General features: G+C 44.1%; 1 protein-coding gene across 1 annotated transcript; it reads right to left on the bottom strand.

Annotated features, from left to right (window-relative positions):
• Window positions 1-546: 546 nt before the first annotated feature.
• On the bottom strand, window positions 547-15,195 carry LOC121334142 (cholesterol 24-hydroxylase). Its single transcript, XM_041401046.1, has 15 exons — window positions 14,939-15,195; window positions 12,435-12,512; window positions 11,859-11,940; window positions 11,242-11,315; window positions 10,499-10,585; window positions 9,763-9,901; window positions 9,073-9,183; window positions 8,116-8,272; window positions 7,731-7,793; window positions 6,430-6,502; window positions 5,908-5,992; window positions 3,994-4,104; window positions 3,642-3,730; window positions 2,673-2,739; window positions 547-1,853 (listed from the first exon to the last, which is right to left on the bottom strand). Exons 1-15 carry the CDS (start codon window positions 15,064-15,066, stop codon window positions 1,692-1,694), a joined length of 1,506 nt encoding a protein of 501 aa, XP_041256980.1. The 5' UTR covers window positions 15,067-15,195; the 3' UTR covers window positions 547-1,691.
• Window positions 15,196-19,037: the final 3,842 nt, after the last annotated feature.

Below are 19,037 nucleotides of genomic sequence, written 5' to 3'. Positions count from 1 at the left end.
GCTGTTCACAGCATATGCCATTCCTGTCACAGCTTCCCCCCCCTCCCCACAGCACCATTATGTCCCTGCCTTGGACATCTTCCCAGGATTCAGGCATTTGTTATGCCCCCAGTACATCCAGCCTGCCTGGCATGGGACATCCTGCATCAGCTGCTGGGAACACATGTCCAGCTGAAGAGTCCTCAGTCTTCCCAATGGGATTTCATTAATGTCTAGGAAAATATAATCAGATTTCCAGCACAAGGTCTTGAAGAGCTGGTCTACTGATAGATGGATTAAACTTCCCCTTGCAATACAGGTAGTGGTACCCCAGGTGAAAGTCATATCATTACTGTGAGGTGTTAATTGTATTATCAAAAGCAACATCAACCTTCTGGGCTTGCTATCCCACTGCTGCACTGAATGAGATGGTGCACAACAGCAGCAAGGTCAGGAAAAGCTCTGGGATGTTACTCTCCTGGTATGGAAACCATCACAGGAACCTGACAGTGTATAGACTGTGTTCTTGCTGTTCTAATTCAGAAAGGTAAGAAACAAAAGTGGCAGAATCAAATGCCTTTAATTCTCTGTATTTCATCATAGAGGAGAACCAAACTCCTATTAGGTATCACATTTCTGGAAGGCAGCATTTTCAAATGATAGTTTTTTCTCCCTAGCAGGGCCTGGCTGCAAGCCTACATGCAGTGAGCTATTCAGGCACATCTGCAGAAGAAGGGGGTGCAGGACTTTCCTTCTCCTGTCTCTGGCTCAAATTGCAGACACATTTCTTCAGTGGCAACACCATTTTAAGCAGCATTTAGTTCAGGCACTTATTTCCAGCCCTCCTGTACCTACTAGACCATCTGGTCTAAGTGTTACTGCAGCTTTGTGGCAAACAATATGGGGAAAAATCCAGGTTGAAATAAACACAGCAAGACTTTCCCCTGAGACACAGAAGAGTGTCTCAGAAGAATGAGCACAGCCTGTGTGGAGGGGTAGGAGGAAGCAAGATAGTCCCTTTCTACAGTATGGACTGGGAATCTATGCTTTGCATAATATCAAAGGAAAAGCAGAAGCAACTGAATAAAAATCAAGCAGTAGAACAAGGAACAAGTAGTGGCCTCGGACTCTGATTTTTTGAGGTTTTTTTCAGGTTTTTATCAATTGTTATTCACATTTGGAGCAGGCATAGAAAAATTGCTTTGACCAAGAGACCATCTCCAAACATCTCTTCCTAAATTCAGCCCAAATCTATGCTCTACTCTTTTCTGATTTCATTGTCTAAGTAAGAAACTCCCCAAACAAGGGCTTACTTAGACCATGTTCTGTTGTATATAAGCTTAGTGGAAACCATGAGCTGGGACTAGAGTGTAGGCTTGTGTGGCACCCCAGGGATACCCCAGTGAAAGGATGTTCTTTCCCAAGTCTGGTCAGAATCAAGTAGCCCCCCAGGGAAAAAGAACAAACTTGGGAGTGCCAGGTACACTTCCAGATTGAAGATGCTCAGTAGAGTGACTCTCGTAAGGTTTTCTTCAATAAATTATAAGGAAGGTTAAAAATAATTTCTTCAATAAATTACAAGGAAGGTTAGAAATAATTTCAGTCTAGTAATCCTCTAAAGGGGTCTATAAAATCTAACTTTTGATTAGTTCCAAGATCTTCAAAATCAGAAGAAACTACTAGTAGCATGCCACACTCGCCTCCCTGAGCAGTCATGCCTGGCAGCCTCTTGCAGAGCTCCTTGGCTTTAATTTACATATTACTCCATCTAGTGGCTTTAAGGTTCCAGCCTCGATGAGTTGAAAACTCTGTCCTGGCACCAGCTGTATTTCAAACCTCTGCAGCAGCTTTGCCATCACCACTTTTACCTCCATCTGGTAAGAAGAAAACTGAAGTTAGTGACAGCAAATACAGCTTGGACTCCAGCTGCTTAAAGTCAATCTGCTATTTTATACTGCTTTGTCAATACAGAGATTTGAAAGTTAAATGTTACTCTGTTCATGCAGCCCGTTGAGTTTGGGCAGAAACGTGGGGCTTTGTGGATTTGAAGACAACTGACAGGCACTAAGATCAGTCTTTCTGTTTATGTGCTAAACCCATTTTGGAAGTCAGACTGTAAAACTAAAGCACTCTGAGGACTGGTGCTTAGATGAGCCCACAGCACAGACCCAAAGTGCTGGCCCCTGGCTGTCCTGAAACGCTCTCTGCCATGCTCACACACATTACATTGTTCCTTCTGTCCATGTAGCCTCCTCCTTCTCTGTGCCAGTTCTGGCTTGTGTCCTCCTCCAGCTGATGTTTTCCCTGCCTTGATTCTGTCAGTGGCAACCATGAGATGATCCCCAAGACCCCCTGCACACCCCCTGTGTGCTTGACCTTGGCTGGCAAAGGAGTGTTGACTGTGATTCCCATTAAAGGGTTTGGATTTGAGCAGGCTGACCCAGGAAAGTTTGGAGGGAGTGCAGCCTGCTGCTCCTCCCTGCAGATACCTTGGCTGCAGGATGTCTGCTCCTGTGACAGCATTTGAGAGACATGCCTGTCATGGGCATTGGGGGAGATCTTCCCTCTGAGGAGAAGAGGGGCACTGCACAGGGCATCAGTGTGACCTCTGGTGCCCACCACCACCCATGGTCAGCACACCCTGAGCTGGCCCAGTGCTTGCTAACCAAGTGTTGTTCCAGGCCTCTACTCACCTGTGCAAACACCTGCCCGATGCAGGACCGGGGTCCCAGAGAGAATGGAAAATAGCAGTAATATGGCCTGCAAAGAAAAATGCTCAAAATTGTCACTCTGACAACCAGGTTGCAAAGAAACAAGCAAATATTTCCTCACAGCAGCAAGGAAATGGTCTAAATATCCCCTCACCTATTGGACTTGTCAAAACAGTCTCCAAATTAACTCTTTTTTTGCTTCAGAGCAGCAATACAGCTCTGCAGCACATTTCCTTGTCATCTCTCTTTACTGCATGGCTCAGCTGCCAGAGCTGTTTTGATGCATGCCAGCCTTATTTCAAAGTGTGTGTCAAAAACACTCTAAATGCTCTTCAGCCTGTCATGAGGACGTCACAATCTGCCCAGTTATTGTTCCTTTGGGCAGCTCTGAACCATGTGAGTGAGGGGGTGTTGGTTTAGGAGACCAGACTCACTCTAGGCTGAAGGAAAACTCCTGACTCATGAAGAAGCTGGTGCTGATCTCTGCATCTGTTTAATCACTCACTGGTTCCTTCTGTGGCACTCCTGACCCCTGACTAGACTTAGGCTGCCTGCCCACGAGGCTGAACAGCATCTTCTCTCCCTCAGCCCCTTCTCCCCTGTCTAATATGGAGACATTTCAAGCACCCTGGGACCAGGGCTGTCATGCATTAAATGCTTGAAATGTACTAAGGCAAATATTCAACCTGGTCTGGGCCCAATGCTTTGACCTCAATGTAAACATTTAATAACAATAACATTGGTCTTTTTTTCCTAAGGTAACATGTGGTCTAAAGAATTCTCAAACAAAAGCTGTGCATTATTGCTTTCTATTTACATTTGGATGATTTAGTGTTACTCATATTGGAATGGAAAATAGTTTTATTCTACTTTTCTTTCCCTTAAAATCTCTTCCTGTAATGGTTTCTTAATACTTATTTAATAACATGGGAGTAAAAAGAAGAAGCTCACTTAGGTGCATCTTTGCTGAATCGATCTGGATCAAAAGTAAGTGGATCCTTGAAAAACTTTTCCATCCTTCCCATTACATAAGTGTTGAGCTGCCAAGAAAGAGTTTATTTTTGTTAGTCAGGAGCAACACACTGAAAATGCCTCTTTGCTGTCAAGAAGTATAAAACCATAAATGCCTTCCCATCTCCAGTCCCAACTGAGAGAGTCTTAATCCATACCCCAATTTTGGTCAAAATTTTGGAGAAGCCAGTACAAATATGCCCAGGGAAGACTTTGGCCCTCTCATCCACAGGTCTGTTACATTTGGATTAACTGGGGCAGCTGAAAGCTGCTGCTGGTGGGTGGGACTCACAAAGACCGTGGTGTTTGCAGGAATTCTGATGCCATTGATGATGTGCTCCTTCTGCGGCCTGCGGAGCGTCCCCGAGACGGGCGGGTACAGCCGCAGTGACTCCTTCAAAACCTGTGGCAGCAAAAAGCACAAGAGCTCAGCTAGTTCACACACTGCAGGAAACAGAAATAAAATTAATTACCTCCCTAAAGTGGCCTTTCACTTTAGTTAAATGGCAGATTTTGACTCTTGAAACGGATGCTGGTCTATCTGCCTTGGATTCCTGTGGGCAAAATATAAGGCTAAAGTCAGCTCCTTCAGGCCTGCTTCTTTCTTACAGCTGGTAAAATAGAGAGAAAAAGACACAAAACACAGAAGAGATCCTGATCTAACACGTCAAGTCAGACGAACAACTAAGTGAAAATTTCTTAGGAAACAAACTCAGAGAGTGAAATCTCCTGCCCCTGAAGAGCTGTTCTGGGCACTGGCTGCCATGAGAGTGAGTGATTGTTCCCATCTCCTTCCCACTCTCAGCTCCTGCCTTTGTCCTGCTTCTGCTGCTTGAGGAGCTGAGCCAGGTCAGAGCCCCCAAAAGGACAAAAAACAACCTGGCAAAGGAAAATGAATAGGGAATGTTGAGAAAAATAATGGAACAAGACCACTTCTTTTGGTGTCAGTGAGCTGTAAGAATGGCTTATTTCATCAAAGTGAAACCTAATTAACAGTGCACATGAGCATCGCACTGAAAATGCAATTAACAGTGTGCATGCACGAGTGGACTAATGAAAAAGAAACCTGGACAAAAGGATTCAGAATTGCCTGAACGACAGGAGAGGAGTCCCATAGTCTCTGATACTCCAGTGATGGACTGGCTCTGACCAAGGGTGACTGATTTTGATTGTACAGATCCAAGATTGTGCTGTTAAATAAACAGTCTGCTTTGAAGAGCTCTCATGTGACCTGTCTTAAAACTGAAAGGCTTAGATACCTCATCCTGACAGGAGTAGTATAATTGTGATAGTTTTTGGAGAAACCTAAGGAAGCCTGCTGATTTCTGTAATCACATAGAACTGCCTTTTGCTTATGAGAAATAGACCTATGAAATCTATCTGCTATCAGTGCACAGTAATTTGTGGGATGGGATATGCCAAATGGTAAAACACAGTTGCTCACCTCAGCAGGGCACTTAAAACAAAAAGGATCATGGTGGACTACTAAAATCAAAGGGCAATTTATGCACAACAGCTGCCAGGACTGTGATTCAGCCTCTCCTGAGGGCTACTGGTGTCCCTCATCTTGTGTAAAAAGGAAATGCAACACAAACACTGGCTAATAGCCAACCCTGGATTTGCAGTTCATTACTAACCAGCACTTCTATATACAAGACCTCTTTGAGGACCAAACTCTTTCCCCCACCACCTCTGAGTGACTGAAGAGGGTTTCAAGACTAAATAATGAAAAACTGACATTAGAAAACTCAGCATTATTTTTGGGCTATCCTCAAATCCCACTTTGTTGCATATGGTGAGATCATAGCTGGAAATGCTTTAACAATAATCAAACAAAAATGGAGCAGTGAAAAAGGAAAGTGTGTGGGATTCACACACAGGTTGGGCTCAAATCTGCACACCTTTCTTAAAATTACAGCTATTGCTTCACCTCAAACAGATAGGGATTATGCAACTCTAGCTTCCAGACTGGTAATAATTAAGGAAAGCAGTGAAGGAATTTGTAAATTTGAGGAGCATCTTCCCAGTAAGTCTGGGCTGCTGCAAATGTGCCATGCTACCTGCTGGCTGACTCTCTGGGGACAAACACTATCAGGATAAAATATTAGCAGCATTTTTAAAATTTTAGAAGTGTGGGCTCCTCCATGACATGTCAGAGGTGCTACCAAACAGCTCTGCCTGGTACCTTACCTCACTCCTACAGTACCTGTGATAAGTAGGTGAGCTTGCCAAGATCCTCATAGTCAACGTCTCTCTTGGCACCAAGAACCTCATCCACTTCAGCCTGAGCCCTGCAGGTCAATTAGAACTTGTTAGATGCAGATGCCTGTTTCTTGCTAGGCAAGTTGATAAATTACATTATTTTATGTTCCAGACACTGAGTTGGACTTAAACACCCATCCTCAGGCAAAATGCCAATCAGTTCCCATCCAGGCTTCCTGAACTTGTGCCTCATATCAGGATGAGGCAATGTGCATACAAGGCAGCTGAATCAGGTGGGATTTGGGACCTGCATGTATAAAGGCTTTGAAAAAATCACCTAGGTGAAACTGAAATAATCCATCGTAAGGTTTTTCTTTTCATACATTTTGGATATATTGGTACTAGGAAACTGTTTCTTTTGGAAGGGAGGCTAGAATTTAATGATCCTATCTTTTTAATAACCCTTACAATTATGTTCACCTTGAAATTAACATCAAGCTGGGTCTGAAAATTGGAGCACACATACCTTTGCAGTATTTCAGGATGCTGACCCAGTGCCATTACTGTGAATGTCATCTGATTGGCACTGGTTTCATGACCTAATGATAACAAAAACCAGTTTAAAAGTTAGTATGAAATAATAACATGATACAAAGGTGTTCTACAAGGTGATTGTGAATAGGAAGCTTTAAACATCAAACCCCAAATGTTTTATTTTAAATATGCTGGAAAATAAAGGAAATAATAAAAGGTACATGAAGTTTACATAAAGAGCTTTCAACAGTGATAAGAAAAGGACATAGCTGGCAAAGATATGACCCATCTTGCCCAAGCAAAGCTGCAGTGTTGCATGCAGCACCTACTGGTCATGAGCTCTCTAACAGGAGGGCCAGTGAGGTCCAGGATTTGCCTTGTCATATTATGGGACACACAGTTCTGCCAAAAAAGGAAGGATTTACTGTTTTTGAGGGAAAACAGAGCTTCTTATCTTTCTTTGAAAGGTCTGCTTTATGTGTTAGGATGACCCTGCTTGAGCAGGGAGTTTGGAGCAGAAGACGCTTCCAACCTTACCCACTTCAAGACCCTCTGATGTGGACACTTTTCCCTTTTTTTCATGGACAGACATACGTACTCTTTTTAAGCATTACAGAAAACAGACTTTTGCAAAGATCTCTGCTACAGTAACATCTTTCTTGCTAAAGAACAGCATTTTGACCACACCTTCTTATGAACCTAAATCATCTTGATCTGCAAGATCTGCAAAGAAAACCCAACTATCTCATATAATTACTCAGCCCATACATTTTCTGATTGGCTTGACAGTGCCTTCTTCTACTTAGGCAAGAATGGCATTTAATCATGTGGGTGAGGTGATGCAAAAACACATTGAGCAGGGAAAAGATGCTTTTGGTGGGGTTTAGTGGGATCTGGGTGGAAGGGCCAGAATCCCATAAGGAATAGCCTTCACCGCAGTGGGCAGTGGAAAGACAGAGGCTGGAACACAGAGTGGGAAGCCAGTGGTTGGAAAACACCAAACTGGCATTATTTGCTGCGTTGGCATCACTGAAAGAGGTCAATGTATCATTTGCCTGTGAGAAAATTAAGAGTTCTCTTCAGACCTCACCCAGCTGGTCCTAAGCCAGTGTAATACACTTGGTCTTCCAACCAAGAGACTCCTGGCTGCAGCATCATCACATGGAGTGATTATGTTAAACATGATGTTAATTATGATTTTAAAAAAAGTATGTTAATCATGACCTTGTAGACAGCTCAAAAATGAGTACAGCTTCCCACATTACATACCCAAGCATTAAAACAGCTACCAACCTGCAACAAAGAAAGTGACAAAGTTATCCAGAATGTTTTCATCATCTCTAGTTTCCTCCAGAGCTGTCAAGGTAGAAAAACAAATGGAATTAGAAAATGGCCCTGTGCCCCAGCTGGACCAGCCAGAAGGCTCTGCCCTGTTTGGCACATATTGCCTGAGGTGGCATCGAGAGAGGATGCTGAGTGGGCATTTCAGTGGTGACTTGTGACCAGTATTTGACCCAACACAAAGAAACAGGGAATTTTCAAAGCAATCCTCACTATCTTCAGTGTGAAAACAACTTTAAAGGAAGATCCAAGTTCAGATCCCCAAAACAATCCTCCCTGAATTTCACAGCAAAACATACCACAGAGAAATTCACTCAAACAGTAAGGTGTCTCTTACCATCTCCTTTCAGTATCTGTGTAAGAATATCCATTGTAGCTTCTTTCCCACTCTGGATGGCTTCTCTCCTCTGGTCAATGCACTGCTTCCCCACACGTCTCAACAGCCTCACACTCTCTCTGGCCTCCTTTACCAGCTTCTGCTTCCCTGGCATGAACTGAATACAGAATTTTTTTTGTCATTTTATTCCTTTTGCTGGTAAAAAATAATGTCAGTGTTATTTTACAAGAGAGCACCTCGTTTTCCACTAAATGTCACTTGTCACAAAAACATTTGCTCTCCATGCAACAAAGTGAATGCCTGCAGGATGAAGGGTTTGGACTGAAATAAGAAATATTTCAATCTGTGCATGCTGATGTTGTGTCTCGTCAGAGTCAGAGCTGATGTTTTGGGCACTGTGAGCAAAATTCATCACCTCTCCGTGGAAAGAAACTGCAGCATGCAATGCAGAATCTCAGCCCCGGTCTCAAAAAGGAAAACAGGAGCTCTAGAAGCCTGAACTACAGCTTTCATGAGACACTTGAATAATCTTTTACTTAAACATTTAGTATTAAATCCATCATTTCCTAGCAGATGAATTTGGCAGATGAATCTGGGTTGAAAATATAATTTTTTCATAGCAAGAATGCTCAAATTTCTTCCACCCTGAGTGAAGGCTGCCATCCTTCTTCGACAAATGGCAAAAATCTCAATTTTTAATGGGAGAGCATAAAACCATATCAGAAGGAGACACATGCAGGGGGGAACAAGAGGAAAAAAAAAAAAAGAAGCATTAAATATTAATGTTAATTTAATGCGTTTTTAAAAGCAGTAATGAATTTTATCTTGATGCCCACTGGAGGGAAAGATCTACAGATGACTGTTTTCCCAACATATATGGACCTTGCACAGCTCCATGAATTCAAACAGGAGCAGCTGAATGTGAGGAGAGGGGACTGAAGTGAGGAGAGTACAGACCCTTATGAAGGGGTCGCGTGCCTTGTTCAGTCCCTCCATAATCTTAGTCACAGCATTGGGTAAAGGTGTCTGGTCATCACTCAGTGCATTCAATTCCAGGCCAAAGGCTACCTGAGAAGCAGGAGAGAAAAAGGCAACTTCCTGAGGTGGGGGTGAAAGAGCAGCATAGCTTCACAGCACCACCATTTCCCCTAAAAATATCTCAGGCTGGATCCTACCTTGCAGGAGTCTGAGATGGGAGGGCAATATCAACATTATGTTTTCTCCTTATTTGGGTGGATTACTAATTTACCACTATTCTCCATTCCTCCCAAACTGGCTTGCATAGAAAGAGAAAAGGCAGCGTAAGGCAGACTTCCTGCTGACATGCAATGGCAATAATACAACCTCCAACCATGAAAGAGCCCTGGTGTGTCCCTTCTGGCATGGAGGGCATGAGGCTGAAAGGACTTTTGCAAAGGGTCCCCATCCTGCAGGCCACACCCAAACTACACCAACCCTTCCCTACCCGCCCTTTCCCATGGCTCAGCCTGAACGGAAGTGGCACTATTAGTCCTGCAGGTCTTCTGGCACTGCTGGGTAAAGCTCTTTCTCCCTGCCTCCAGCTCCTGATCCCGTCCTGCTGCTGGTAGGCATCACTTCCATCCCTTCCTGCCACTTGAGAGGAAACAAGAAAGGGACAGCTGGTACCTTTCCAATGACATCCATAGTCAGCCGGCTCATCATCGACAGCATGCTAAACTCTGTTTTTCCATCTGCCTTTTCCTCCAGCTTCTCCATCAGCTCCTCTGCTTTTTCATTAAATGTCTCCATCAGACCAACCAGGTAGCTGAACAATCAATAAAGATGAGTACTGGGGGCTCTGGAGTGCACATCTTTGCTCACACAAAATAACCATTGTTATTTTCCATGTTATTACCATTTTCCAGAAAACGGTAAAGTTTTTTTTAAATTCATAATTATTTTGCCTTAATACATTAAAAAGCAAACATATTGGATGAGCTACATTCTTCTTAATCAGTCCTGCTCTGCCCTGCCATGTAATTAACATATGTCATGGCAAAGGGCAGTGGCCTGTGCCCTTTGCAAAGGGACTTTACCTTTAGACCCTATATACAATGCATCAAGGTGCACAAGGAAACCAGACCAACTCTCTGCCTTATTTTTTCCAACAGTATAAGGCAGCCATAACCATGGTCCAGGATACACAACCTTGGGACCTTTGTGCCATTGCTGAGTTCATAAGGGTGTCACTGCTCTGTGGTCAAATTATACTTAGCATGGGAATGGATGTGCTGGATTCTATGTTAAACATGATTTTGGCACTGAATGTTGGGGTCTTTTTCATCCAAATATCAAATAATGAGAGGCAGAAGCATGACAATACAGTAAAAGTAACAGATGGTCCCGGAAGTGTTTGCCTTACCTTCGGCTGAAAGCTGGATCCATTATCCTCCGCTGCTTGTGCCAATGCTCATGATTGCAAACAGTTACCAAGCTATTCCCTAGAAACCTAGCACACAGGAAAACAAGGAAAGGAACAGGTTTGTGCAAGGGAGCCTGCTGAACCCCGTGTAGTCACAAATCTAAGTCTTTCACATCTACTTTTTAAAATTTTTCCATGTGTAGGGAGCACTTTTGGGTATGCAACCATTGCATCACTGTGGATGACAACTGAACCACTCCAGGCAGGTGTGGACTGCTGAGTTCAATAAGATACTGGTTCATGACACCTGCTATGCAAATAATTAATATAATAACTGGATTATTATATTTTTTAAAGCTTCAGACTAACAAAGAAAAATTCCCTTTTTTGGAATTGAATTTAGAAGTTGCAAACTTCCATGCCTTATGGAGTGCTCTAAAATCAGTGCTCTAAAATCTGAGAACTTTGATGATGGTCTTGAGCAGACTGCTCTGAGACTAACTGGACATCCTCAGGGGGAAAAAGGACATATGATCAAGGTAAAACAAAATCCAACATATCCTCCTCCCTGACTGGGAAGATATTTGACTTGACATACAGTTTAATAGGTACATGCAGCTTATGTGTGTCTGGAATCAGAAATTAATCCCCACACTAAGGTAAACCGTCTGAGTCAAAATGACATGCCTGTGATATTATTAATCTTATTAATCTCACAGTAGCTTCAGATGTGTTTTGCCTACCTCTCACCAAACAGGCTGAAGAGGCTACCATACACTATCGGATCCTTTGGGTGCTGTGGTGACATCAAGAACTCCTAAAATCAAACCTCAGGTCAGTGAATACTGATTGCAATCTCTTTCCCAGACAAAATGCAAAATTTCACTCACACACATCTACTTTTTTCTTCTGCAGCTACAGTCTGAAGAGTAGATGAATTATTTGGTGTGCCCTGATTCCCCAGTTCCTGTGCTGCTAGCTTGCTTTGCATCCCTCTAGCACTTTTTTGCCCAATGATGTCAAATCTCACTCTGTTGTAATTGCAAAGATTTAGAGAAAGCAATTTAGTCTCTCGTGCCCCATTCATGTGAGATACTAAGCTCTTGTAGAGAGCCTGCTTTTCACAAATGGAAAATATTTGCTATATGTGCTGTTTAAATAAAAGTAACAAAATAAATTAACTGATCAAGGAAAAAAGAAATCAGGACAGCCTGGAGAGCAAAGTGTCTCATCCTCCTAACCCAGCCAGAGCCAAGCACAGATTGGCTGCTCTGTGCTGCTCTGAACATCAGGCACCAGCTCTCCTGTTATGGAGGGATGGGCCTATCCCCACCACTGATTTGGCTTTATTTTTCAGTACCTTCACTCCTTCAGGACTCACAACCAATAGCGAGAGTCTGTGAAAGGCATTAACTCGTACAACAGGTCCATATTTCTCTGCCCTGTAAGAAGAGAAAATTTATAAAAAGAGAATTATGGTACCAACTACCAACATGTAATAGCTTAGACATAATAACCTTGAAGGACCAGAGCACATTGCAGTGAGAACTACTGCAGTCCCCAGCCAATAAAGCCATTAAGAGAATCACAGGACAGAATAATCAAGGTTGGAAGAGTCAAGTTCAAGATCATCTGATCCAACCATCAATAATCACCCCTAAACTATATCCTCAAGTGCCACATCCAGATGCCTCTTGAACATTTCCATGAAGTTACTCCACCACTATCCTTATTCCAATGACTAACCATTCTTCCAGTGAAAAAGTTTTTTCTAATATCTAATTTGATCTGAAAGACCAATGCTTTCTCTCTAGCTCCTTTGCCAACCTTCTTAATGATGATAATTATGTAATTCTATAAGGATCTTTGTACATTGATTTCTCCATATGTGCTACAGGACTACCCCATTCAATGTTATTGAAGTGCCTCAACTTACCACTGCAGCAAGAGACCTGGTGTAAACTCCTGTTTCCTCACCATTCTCCATATGATTGGCAGGTGTCCAAATAAAAAGCTGCAGAATATGAAGGTTAAGAGTGTCATGAGGAGTGTCATAGGGTTTTGTATGGATTGCAATCCTGGTTACTCAATGAGTGTTGCTCATGTTTTCCTTGAAAGGGAAGATGAAAATAACTCTGAGCTGTGCCAAAGCCCAGCCCTCACCAAGCTCATGAACTGGGGACCAAAGACAGGCTGGTGCTCACATGCAGCCAGGAAGAGCAGCACAGAGATAAAGGATGAGGTCTTTTTCTTATGCTGTATTGTAGGAGATGTTTGGGTCTGGATGGGATCCCCCACGGACTGCTTTGCTCTTTGCCTGAGTGAATCAGCTATTACATTGCTGTACATGAAAGAGATATTTGCATTAAATACTCCTTAATACGTGCTTATCCCTGGTAAGTGTAACTTCATTTCTGTCAATGAATTTCTGTTAAGGGAAATTAAGAATGTGAAAAATGCGTATTTTATGATTGGCTTTTCGCAAATATTAAAATGAATATTATATGTGTTATGTTTGCTGTATTATTTTTTTTAAGTAGTGTGTTAAATATAGTTTTAAGTTATAATGTTAAAATAGAAACCATGCTATGTGAGATACTTTTTTTTCTAAAGAAAGGCCTTGCACCGAGATAGCAGCCACAAGACACCTAAATCTTTCAGAGAAAGAGAATTTATTGCTCTCTTATCAGAAGAAACTAACTTCTTCCCGCCTGGCTCAGACATGAAGACACCATTAAGATTAAGAGGAAGAAGTTGACGATGAACAGACAGAATCCTTTGTTTGAATGGAATTTATGCATCACGTAAGAGATGTATGAATATGCAACAGGCTGTTGTTTTTAAGGGTTAAATTTAGTTTAGTTAAAGGTTAACGGGTATCCTTTTTTGGACTTATTTTGCCCAGAAAAAGGTACCTGGACATCCAGAACTCTGTTTTTTTATTGTCTCATATTGTCCTAATCTCAATTGTTCAAATTTTATTACTCTAATTATATTACTATTTTTATAACCATTTTATTACAATTAAACTTTTAAGATTTTAAAAACAAGTGAGTAGCGTTTTTCACAAGGAACCATCTCTTTCTGTCCAAAACTGCATCATTTCAAATACTGAGGAGGATAATCACTGGTTAACATTGAAACTGAAGAAATTAATAAAAAATGTTAAATCTTCAAATACAGCTGCATTAAAAACTTAAGAGATCAATTCATTTTTTCAACTGTGAGTGATGAATTCTCTCTGGCTTTGCATAAATCTGAGGGAAGATTTGGCCAAGCTCCTCTCTAAATGAAGCAAGCTGCACTCAAGATCTGTTTTCCATTTGAGAGACAGACAGCCATATTATCATCCTTTTCCGAATAAATAAGCTATGGGGGAAAACAGGCTCTTATTTTATTACTGTTGGAACTGGGAGGCACTTAAAATAACAAGAACTCAACAAAGTTACTCAACAGCTACAGAAACTTTTAATCCTCCATTTGTTTGACTCCTTCTTTGTAACTGTATTCCAAAGAGATGCGAAAGCCCCAAATGCAACTCCTTTCTTAGGTGAGGAATCTGCAGCACAGGAAATGAGGTCCCACTCATGGGCTCCTCTGGTGTGCCATCACTCCACGGCGTTACTTCACGCCTCAAAATGAACCTAAGGACGAGCAGGTTCAGGTATGACAAGATCATCCTCTCTCTGCTCGTGGTATCTGAGCCTGATTACACAAGCAGGCTGAAGCCTGGCGGTGGGCAGGAGAGAGTGCAGTCCCTGTAGGGCAGGGTATGAGTGCCGGTGTCTGTTCCTGCGGCGTGCTGCGGAGGGCACGCGCACCCACAGGCGAGGTTAAGCGGGGAGCTCACACACTCCTGCGGGAACCGTGACTCCCTGTGACAGCGCTGCCACTGACCCGCTGGCAGCGTTCTCGTTGCCCTTTATCACTTAGGAAATTTTTATTTATTTTTGGCAGAAACTAAACAGCTGGCTTACGAAGGAGGGCACGGAAGGTGCCTGCCGGAGTTAGTGTCACTGTGCCCCGTGGCGCAGCGTGGGACGGCTGGCGGTGCGGGTCCCTCCGGCCCTCTTCAGGGCCTGAGCAAACGCACAGCTCCTGCGGGCGGCTCTGAATGGGCCCTTCGCGGGGCTGTGGCCGCTCGGGAGATGCGGGTCAGGACATGCAGCCTCGGCCAGGCAGGCCGCGATGCTGAGCAGGCTGCGGGATCCCCAGCGATGCGCGGTGCCAGCGCTTCCCGGGAATCGGGCACCCCCGAGCGCTCTGCCCAGGCTACGTCCCCCCTCGCCGCTGCCCTTGCCCGCACCGGGCCGGCCCACGGACGGCGGCTGCAGGGCTGATTTCCTGCTCTGACGCCGCCTCACGGCTCCAGCCTGGCACGGAGCGCTAAGAGACACCGAGCCAGCCCTCCGCCGCCCGGCCTGCCCGGCCGGCCCTTACCTCTCCCGCGGGGCGCCGGGGATGTAGTCGTACTTGGCGTGGATGTACTGCACGTAGCAGCAGTACAGGATGAAGGCCAGGAGGGCCAGGGCCAGCAGGACCCCGCCCGTCGCCCACAGCACCTCCATCCCCTCCGGCTGGCAGCGCGTCCCCCCCGCAGGTCGAAGTGCGGCCGGGGCGGTCCGGGAAAATCCCCGGCTGCGGGCGGGGACGGCCCCGTTAAGGAGCCCGGGGCGGCGGCGGGCGGGGACGGCCCCGTTAAAGAGCCCGGGGCGGCGGCGGGCGGGGACGGCCCCGTTAAGGAGCCCGGGGCGGCGGCGGGCGCGGCGCTGTAAAACACGCGCTCCGCGTGTGCCCAGGGGTGCGTGCGTGCGTGCTCCAGAGGAGGGCACGAAGATGCTCACAGCGCTGGAGTACTTTTCCTACGAAGACAGGATGAGGCTGTCGGAGCTGTTCAGCCCGTAGAATATGAGACTTCCGGAGAAACCTTATTGCTGGGGCTGTGAAAGAGCTTGTTACAAGGGCATGTAGTGATATGACAGGAGGAAATGTCTTTGAACTAAAGAACGTAGATCTAGATTAAATATTAGGAATAAATTCTTTACTATGAGGATAGTGAGGCACTGGAACAGGTTGTCCAGAGGAGTTGTGGATACCACATCCCTGGAAGTGTTCAAGACTGGCGTTTTTTCCCTGTTAAGGCTGTGGTTTTAAAACTGCCTGTTTTCAGAAAAAAGCTACCATTCCTTCCCACTGGTCAGGCAGTGCATATAAAGATAACACGGTATGAGTATCTATCACTAGGAAAGATATAGCAAGAATAGCATCACCCAGAGAAAGTTTAAAAACTAAAGCCAGCTGATGTTTAAAAACTAAAGCTAGCTGATAAAACCATGGTTTTAAAGACATTCAATGAACTTCCTGATGAAACATTAATTTTCAGAGTGTCATAAATGTTTTTTCAGCATACTTTAAGAATAGATCGTAACTACCTGTAAGTTGTTTCATTTGGAGTCAGTCTCAGAATAATTCCTGTGAAAAGGTCCAGCTTGTACCTTGTCTGTGAGCAGCTAACTGGGAGGTGATAAAATATTTTGTATTTTATACATTTTTATGGGAAAGAGAGGCTATGTGATACAGTTCTAATCCCTGAGTAAATCAGGTATTCTCTCACAATTAGGCTTCTCAGGCAAATATAATTATCCTGATAACTCCCCTAAGTATTCAGCCTGGATACGCTGCAGAAATTATCTTATTTTTCATGCTTTAAAGAGGAATTTCAATAAAAGCTGTTGTTTGTGTTCCAACAAACTTTAATACAACCCTTCGTCTGTATTCTAACGTGTTCCTAGACTCTCGAGTGAAGGACGTGATCCCAAGACACTCTTGTGTTTATGATCTGCCCGGGAGCCACACGCTGAGCTGGGAGGAAGGAGCAAGGCTGGGCTGGGCTTCCCCGCGTGTCCCTTTGCTGCTGGGGACTGAAGTGCCACCGCGTGGACATTCTGCCAACCTGCACATTCCCGAGAAAAGGCAAGAGATCTGCGAGCGGACAGCAAGAGCAGAGAACTGGGAGCTGTTAACAGGTGAAGTTCCAAGGTGAATTTGAAAAGCTGGCGAGACATACGGTTGGCCCGAACTCCTGCTCTCTTTTGCTTGGCTTTGCATGGTTATCTAGGTTTGAAAACACTCTGTTCTCTCTCTGAAGGTGCAGCATTGTTTAAGTTGTAAATGAGGATAGCAATAAGGCAGGGCATAGGCAGCTCTTGTGCTGGAAATTACTTCAGCAGCACACAAATAGCCGGAGGGCTGAGCACCCTGGTCACTCAGAATTTACCACGGCAGATGTGGACAAGAAAACTCTCATAACAAGTTAATAATGATAAATGAGCTGATCTAAAACCAGACCTCTAGCCACAGGTTACGCTGGATATAGGAGTCGAAACAAAATCTGCAGTGGGTTAGGTGTTACTTACCCAGCATTGCCAAATACAGCCCTTTGCAGTGATTTTCACCCTGAGTCAGTTGTCCCCCAGCTCTTATATACTGAGGTCCTGATCATTCTGAGTCAATAAAAATTTCCAACATAGAGTGGACAAGTGAATTGCTACATGTTAGTAATAACAGGAACAGTCTAAGGGTTTAGTGATTGCCAAAAGCTAATGCCCCTGAGGAACAAACTACTTGATGTGATACTTGTACAACAGAACACCACAGCCTTTTTTTTTCTTTTTTTTTTGGTTAAAAATAACATCCCTATTTACCACATTATTGCAAAGGAATGATTGCCATTTCCATCATAGCTGCTTTTCTGACAATGTTGAAACATTGCTCAAGGCAGCTCTATATGTGCACCTGTGCCCCAGACACAAGAGCCTTGGGAAAGTCATGTATGAGGCAGCAAGGTATGAACACTCATCAAATGGGTTCCATGTTTTGTTGGTTTATAGAGGAAATAAACCTATGTTTTCTTAAAGCTTAAATTTGGAATACAGTTAGTAGTTATCAAAAAATGATTACACCTCTTTTCAAATAGAAGAATGTGTGTTTATGTCTGAAAGTATCTAGGGGGGCCAATGCATCTCACATGCCAAGCTGACCTTTATAGAGGACAATTGGCATGTTTCCAATATGAAATCAGACTTGGATATTGATACTTGTGACTGCTTTTCTCCTCTGTGCTTCTGAATTTCTATGTTGACCACACCCAAACAGCGACAGGCTGAGCTCTCCTAAAGAGGGATGGATTTGTGCTGGGGACTGTCCCCCCCACAGCCCTATCAATGCTAATTCCTGAAAGGAGAGGCAGCCTGAGCTGGGCACAGCCCTGGGAGTGGTTTGCTGCGTTTGGGCCTGGGCCAGAGCAGGCATTCAAGAGCTGCTCTTCTCCCTTGGCCATCATAAAGCCCAAACAAAGGTCTAACTGGTGAGAGGCTGACAGGGGAGATAAAGGCAAGACAAACACGATGGCAGCAAGCTGGGGCCCTCCACCTTTGCACCCTGTGCCAGTGTCACGCACAGTGCCACCACTGAGCTTTCTGAACTTCAGTCATGTCTTCAGTACAGTTTTAGTGTCAGTGGATTTCTCTGTGTTCATTAATGTGATGCATGTTCCTCATGCTGTTCATACCCTGCAGCCTGACCTGGGCAGACCTGAAACTCCCCTGACACGGAGGATATCCTCATGGTGTGCTCCAGCCAGGGCTCAGCTCCAGGAGGGTTTTGCCAGCATTTGAATGAGAACCCCTGATACAACACCCTACCCATTTCACTGTCCCTCCACTGCCTGAGCAGTAAGCTCTAAAGATTATTCCTGGATATGTTGGGAAGATTTATCTAAATATTATTCCAGGATATGTTGGGAAGATTTATCTATTGGATTTCTTGGAAAGAGCGTGGTAAGATCAAATTAAGATAATGTCTATACTGCAGACTGCAACACAGTGTGGCAGTGAATGCCCAGGCTGGATGCTGGGCACCACAAGGACATAAGTGAAAAATCCTGAACTTTGGGCAGAGCTACTCTGCCTTGGAGGTAGAGAAAAAGACATGGAAAGGTTGAGTTTACACTGTTCCCTTAGAGATATAGTGGGTCCTCTATGGGAAGCAGCTATGCTAGCTTAAGGAAAGATATGTAAGGAAAAATGCAGGTGCTCCAGTCTCAGTCATAGAGTTGAATCAGGAGACAAGGCAGTAAACCATATTGCTACTTTGGGACTGCCACATGAGGAAGTACATGAGGAAGTCTGCTTGTACTCTGGGCTAGTTTAAGATTTATCCTGAATTAGCATCCAGGAAGTATACTGTCATGTTCAAGTGTAGCAGCAGGGCTTATTAGTTTATCTAATGCTTACTTGGTGTGATATCCTGCTATATAAAAATGATATCACTAAGAATCCTATTAAACAACAGATGAGATAGCAGGTATTTAAATGCATGTGTACTTGCGTGCTTTAAATAGTACAGGCTCATCATTTAAATACCAGTGAACTAGACTGACACATACCAGGAGTGAGAACAGATATATTTTAAGCTTGGAAGGGACCACAATGGTCAGAAATACTTTGCCAGAATCATAGCAGTGCACTGAGCTGGCAGG

This window comes from Onychostruthus taczanowskii, unplaced genomic scaffold (genome assembly GCF_017590055.1).
Source record: "Onychostruthus taczanowskii isolate IOZ18803 unplaced genomic scaffold, ASM1759005v1 scaffold1, whole genome shotgun sequence".
NCBI lineage: Eukaryota > Metazoa > Chordata > Aves > Passeriformes > Passeridae > Onychostruthus > Onychostruthus taczanowskii.
Note: the sequence above shows the minus strand (reverse complement) of the source record. Positions and strands in the feature narration are given on the sequence as shown.

What these genes read in the sequence shown, in the direction of transcription:
- LOC121334142 (XM_041401046.1), bottom strand. Translation starts at nt 15,066, where the DNA reads ATGGAGGTGCTGTGGGCGACGGGCGGGGTCCTGCTGGCCCTGGCCCTC. An exon ending in GATCCAGCTTTCAGCCGAAG is followed by an intron (nt 9,902 to 10,498) that starts GTAAGGCAAACA and finishes TTGATTGTTCAG; the next exon opens with CTACCTGGTTGGTCTGATGG. An exon ending in TGTCACTTTCTTTGTTGCAG is followed by an intron (nt 6,503 to 7,730) that starts GTTGGTAGCTGT and finishes TGTTATCATTAG; the next exon opens with GTCATGAAACCAGTGCCAAT.